The following is a 6,154-nucleotide window of genomic DNA, read 5'->3' as shown; positions in this document are numbered from 1 at the left end:
TACGGCCCAGACAGGTGGTAGATTTGATGGGGATGACTTTGTGACTTCATTAAGGGGTGTTCAGTTGTAAAGGCTTTTACATAGAGCTGTGTATCGTACAGCAGAAAGTGGAGAAATTTTGTGACGGTTGATGATTTCCGGCCATAAAGGATGAGGGTAGAGAATGAAGAGGGACAGCCGGGCGTGACCGACCTGGGGGACAACGCAAAGTAACTGTGTGTGGATTGATTTGGGTGGCCTCAGGGAGACGTATTCCTGTATCCGGGTTGTAGGGGTAAGATTTGAACCAACTGAGAGCAGTGTCATTTAGTCCAGTGGTTGAGGTGTAAACCCCCGGTTTGAAAGAATGTCATGGTCAACAGTATCAAATGCAGAAAGGTCCAGGAGTAGGTGGTAGAGAGGAGCCGGTGCCATTCATAGATGATAAGGAGGAGGTCATTTGTGACTCCGACTAGCGCGCCCGCTGCGCTGTGGGCAGCATCGGAAGCCTGAATTGAATTTTACAAAGAGGTTATTATGTTTGAGGTGATCCTGAAGGTGGATGGCAACTGCTTTCTCAAGTACTTTTGACAAAAGGTGGAGATCGAGATGGCCTATAGTTGGATAGGACTTCTGGATCAAGAGTGGATTTTTTGAGCAGTGGTCTGATAATGGCTTTTTAAGACAGGGGAACGTGGGCCAGTTTGGAGGGAATGGTTAATAGCAGCGGTGATCAGGGGACTTGGGAAAGTGATATGGGTTTTACCAGGGAGGTTGGGAGAGGGTCCAGGGGGAGAGGTGGGAGGATTTCATCTTCCTGATGATGTTTTGCACCTCTTTATGAAACCTCAGGAAAGCAGTTTAGGGGGTTTGGACGACGCGGTATATGTTGGGGAACAGTTTGGGTGGGGAGGACCAGAAAGGGCAGAGCCGCGGATATGTGCAATTTTTGATGTGAAGAAATCCAGGAATTTATTGCACTGCTCTTCTGTAGTGGTAGTAAGTGGGGAGGATTGTGGTTTGAGAAGGTGGTTTATATGTGGGAGAAAAGCTGCTTGGAATTTCCCGGGCTGTTTCTGATTGCACCGTGTAAAACTGTGACCTTGCCTCTTTGAGGGACTGTGCATATGTTTGTTGTTGCTCCCGGGTAAATTTGTTTGTGGACAGTGAGGCCAGAGGCTCTGAAGCGCCGCTCAAGGACCCGTTCCGCTGCCTTCATCTTACGAAGCCCATCTGTGAACCAGGGTGCTGGCGGCGTGAAGGTGACTGTTCTTGTTTTAACAGGGGCATGGAGGTCCAGGAGGCTGCTCCGAGATGACTGTTGTAGTAGTCCACCGCTTCGTCGGGCTGATGAAAAGTGTGGAAAGATGCTGAAAATCTGCTCGCCAAGAGTTCTGGGTTATAATGACACCTGTAGGCAACGTTTATTTGTGTTGAAAGCCCTTTTTTATTAAGCAACTGTAGGAAGGCATTCTTGAAATGTCAACAGATGAGCGCCATCAGCGGATAAGGGCAACAAGCACACGTTCATCAGCTGTTAAAATGTTCTCATCAGGTGTTAACTTCTTTGATCCCTTCGCCGACCGCGGATCAAAACCAGGGGAGACTCCGTTCTACTCCAGGGCCGACGTAGAACATGAATAACCACTTTAACTCTGCCCGTTGCACCTACAACATGTCTGCTTCCTCTTCTATCTCTTTCTGCCCACTTTACACACACTACACTCTCACATCACTCACACACACACACAAACCCGCAGCACCATTTTACAGCAAATTCCTTTATCGCTATGACCGGCGAGCCCAATCCCCGACCATAATTTCTAAATATCTGTCCGAACCCATGCCTTATTGTAATGGTCCACCAACATGAGTTTGTCAATGGCGGATTTTTAGAGAGCAGGCGAACCAATGCGCCAGTGTATGATGCCAATGTCATTGTTGATGTTATTGTGGTTTAGTAGTTTTTGCATCTGATAAAATACAACAATTTAAAATGAATAACAAACGAGACACAAAATTGCTAAGAAAATTTGCCACTTTTTAAAATGTGAATGTCCAATCAGTACTGCGGTATATGTAGTCTTTTGAAGAAATAAATAGCCCAATGTGAGCTATAATGAATGAGAAAGCGAGTCCTCCCTGCTCACGGATGCTGTGGCGGCAGTACCTACATTTACCAGGATGCATAAAGTGCTGAGCTGTGACTTCACTTAGCTCTCTCTTAGCTTTTAGTTAACAAAATAACTAAAACAAACAAAATATTCTCAAGAATAAAAATAAATATTCTTACACCCAAAACCGAGAAATACAACGGAATTCAAGTTTGTCTCTTTCACAAACCAAGATTGAAGAATGAATAACCTTGTTAACCCATCATATAACCCTTCATTCAAACGGGACAGAAACAAAATAAAACTTACAAAATCAGTCTTTGTTAGTGTTTTCCACTGTTCCAACAATAGGTAGTTTTTTTGAGACATGAAAAAATGCTGGTCCACTCGCTGGTTAAAAAACAAACAGTGGCTTGTTGGTGGCTCTCATGCCTTCTTCAGAGGCAGACCCTTAAATTTGCAAAATAGATGACACAATGTGCCCAAAAATAGCCCTGCTGGTCTTGGTTGTCCTTTCCAGTTTATTTTCTGCATCCTGAAGAAGGTTCAGGTTCCAACATCTGGTGGAAAAAGTGAAACCAGAAGAGTGGAGGCTGATATAGCCTATTATTATTGCCTATGGTTTTTAATGATATGATCAAGAATTTACATATGCCTTCGTGTCAACGAACTTTGCTCAGGTGTCCACATACTTTTGGCTATTAAGTGTTTATTACGATCCTCATTAGCTCCTGTCTCTCTTAAACAGAAGCTATTCTTCCTGGGGTGTTATTTCATAAGAATATTACATGAACTGGATTACATACGTCCGTAACATTTATACTCACAATACATCAAAAGAACAGCAAAAACATAACAACATCAGGGGGAACAACAAACATAAACTTACATACATAACAGTCGTACCAGTGTTTCCCACACATAGACTAATTTGTGGGGGTGCGCCGCACAATCAACACCTGCCGCCCCACATTGCGTTTCGTTTATAAATTTTTTTAACGCTATTTCAAACACGGTGTATTTGTTCAGCTGCACTTCCTTTCCCTGCTTTCCTCCATCTCTCTCAGTCACTTACATCATCGTGTTAATGTTGGAGTCCCGACTCTTAGCAAACTTAGCCTGCTTTAGAAAGTTAACTAGTCGCAAGTTTGCAGTAAAATGCAGTTGGGTTGTCGAGGTCAAAACACTATATATGTAGCAGCTGTGAATCAAATAAACTTATTATAAATAATGTTGTGTAATTTTTTTACTCTTACACTGAAAAAGGTACGTGTTGAGGATGAGGACCAGCCTGAACCGGAGGTATCAGTCTGAAACAGAGCTGAACAGTCCGACCAGTGTAATTAGTTATGTTATTAATTTGTTTACAATATTTTCAGGCTTCAGCCAGTGCTGCTCCAGCAGAAAGACAGGGTAAGGGACGGAAAGAGATAAATTTGTTAGGCATTGAACAAACTATAGGAGTGGAGGACAGAATCCAACAGCGTGTCCGCCTCAGTTTTTGATATTTGATTATATGAAAATAAGTATCTGCAATATCTGCAGGATATTGGTTTTAGCTTCAAAGCTCCCATATTGGCCGATCCCTTGATGCACCAGTTTATTGTGATTTAAGATTACTGTGTTCTTTCTTATTTAACACATTACACAACAACAAGTTCTAAACCAGTCACTTCTAACTTAAACATCCTCCATCTGCAGGTTGTTTCTGTCTCGTGGAGCTGACATCAACCAGAAGAACAAGGAGGGAGAGACGGCTCTGGACTGCTGCGTCTACGGCTCCAAGGTGTGGACGGCCCTCAACACCAACAAGAAGCTGACTGACGCCAGGAGAGGCAGGGACTGTCATGGAGAAAGAGTGCTCAGCAGGTAGACAGCAATACTGTGTGTGGGTGTGTTTTGGTTGGGTTATATAATAATATGAAAGCTTCTTTTCCAATATTATACGTAAAGAACTGTTATTTGTAATACATATTGCTGCTGTCTGCTCTCATCTGTGTTTGGTTGATTTTTATTTGCGCTGTTCCTCTGTGAGTTGAGACATTTATAACCATCTTGAAACACGTTGGACACATTGGTGAAACAAAAATCAAATGTGATCAAGCTAAAAAAAAATAAAAACAAGGCTGTTTTTAGGTTTCTGTAATGCGGTATTGTATATAGTGTGGAAAAGATGTATTCTACACAGGGAGTGTCAGAGGAGTTTGAGGAGTTCTCAGAGAATAAAAGATCCAAACCACCCGGGAACAGCTTTTTCTCCATTTTCTGATGTCAGGAAGAAGGTACTAGATACAAAAGGGCCAGCACTGAAAGGCTCAAGAAGAGCTTCTACCATCAGGCCACAGGATCCCAAATGTATAAGACCGCGGTTATTAATACACATTAATATTATTATTTACGCATGGTACTGCATGCACATACGTACGCATTATTATATTACATACATTGCATTACATTATTATGCTATACATACTGCATCGCATGCATTACATATTACATTACGCTACGCTAACATACGCACGTATCTGCACAACTACACATACGCATACTAGCATATATACATATATATATACGCACATACTACGTCATATATAAGCATACACATGCACAACATACCACATAGCATTATTATATTATCAATTATAGCATATAACATAGCATATAGCATTATTATAACATAATAGCAATTCAATAGCAACTATTAGAAGCACAATACATAGCACATAACATACGCATTATAACATATAGCATCACATATCATACAACACATACACATACTATACGCATTATTATATTAATATTACAAGTACAAGTACATTATTACGTAGGAAATATCATATTATATGCACAAGGTGAATAATACATTGTATATATGTAATAGTATAATAGACATATATGTATATATATATGTATATATATGTATATATATGTATATATATGTATATATATATATGGTAATATATGATATATATATATATAGTATATATATGGTAATATATGGGTATATATAGGAAATGTGTATATAACAAGATAGGTGGGGAAGAGAGGGAGAAAGAGAGAGGAGAGGAGAGATACAGAGAAGGGGGGAGAGAGAGAGGTAAGAAGGTAGAAGTAGTATAATAGATGGTGTGTAAGGAAGGAAGGAGTGGATGGAATGGAGGGGGAACTGACCAGAGAGTACAGGGAGCGCAGACCCAAAGGCGGTCACAGAACCGTAAGCCCACCCATGACCTTTTCCTGTGGTCATTTCATGGAATTCTGTGAGATCAGGTTGTATCTCTGCGCATTGATATCGTAAGGGACTTTTAACTGTTCTGTGTGAAGGAAGTATCCGGGATACAGTGAGTCTACGTGAAACAGACAGTCAACAGGCAGTTGTCACACTTACAATTAAAAAGGATAACTTAGCTTAACAACAGTTCAAAGTATATAGTCACCACTAGGAGCTGGTTAAGATATAAATAGCTCACCTGTAACGTAAGCAAATAGAACAGAGTAGGTATATGAAAGTGAATGGTCATCAAACACTGAGCCGCTTGTTGGCCTACACTAGGAGCAAAGTCTGACCTGGAAGTATCAAACACTGAGCCGCTTGCACACTAGGAACAAAGTCTTACCTGGAAGTATCCATACGGGTCCATGGCCACCAGCTTTAAGACCATCTCAGCTGCAAAGATTGCTGAGAAGACCTGACAGAGGACAAAGACAAAAATGTTAAAGAGGGGACAAAAACGTTTGAATTATTTATCCCTGATTTCCCCTTTAAGTACTTAATACTCATAAGTTCCAGCTTGTGCAATTCACACCAGCTCACCTCGGGTCAGCCTAAGGTGATAACCTGATCCTTAAAGCATTAGATCCCTTTATTTTACACTGTGTGTGTGTGTGTGGGCGTGGTGCATACACATACTGCATACATGTGCAATGTATATATGTATGCAGAGTATGTGCATATACATATTATATATATACATACACATACACATACAGCATAGTACATACAGAGAGTATACAGGAGCATGGGGAGAAGAGGAGAGGAGGAGGGAGGGGAGAGAGGGCAC

At 41.2% G+C, this 6,154-nt stretch overlaps 1 protein-coding gene across 2 annotated transcripts in view; it reads right to left on the bottom strand.

The window, feature by feature from the left end:
- LOC120563933 (sodium channel protein type 4 subunit alpha B-like) overlaps positions 1 to 6,154 on the bottom strand; it is a gene marked incomplete in the record, with an annotated part of 54,190 nt that overhangs the window by 26,472 nt on the left and 21,564 nt on the right. For both annotated transcript variants that reach the window (XM_039808457.1, XM_039808456.1), the window contains 1 exon segment: positions 5,711 to 5,782. In XM_039808457.1, coding sequence (XP_039664391.1) covers positions 5,711 to 5,782 — 72 coding nt within the window.

The sequence above is a fragment of the Perca fluviatilis genome, chromosome 8, assembly GCF_010015445.1.
Source record: "Perca fluviatilis chromosome 8, GENO_Pfluv_1.0, whole genome shotgun sequence".
Classification (NCBI taxonomy): domain Eukaryota; kingdom Metazoa; phylum Chordata; class Actinopteri; order Perciformes; family Percidae; genus Perca; species Perca fluviatilis.
The sequence above is the reverse complement of the archived record's forward strand: the minus strand, read 5'-3'. Positions and strand labels throughout refer to the sequence as shown.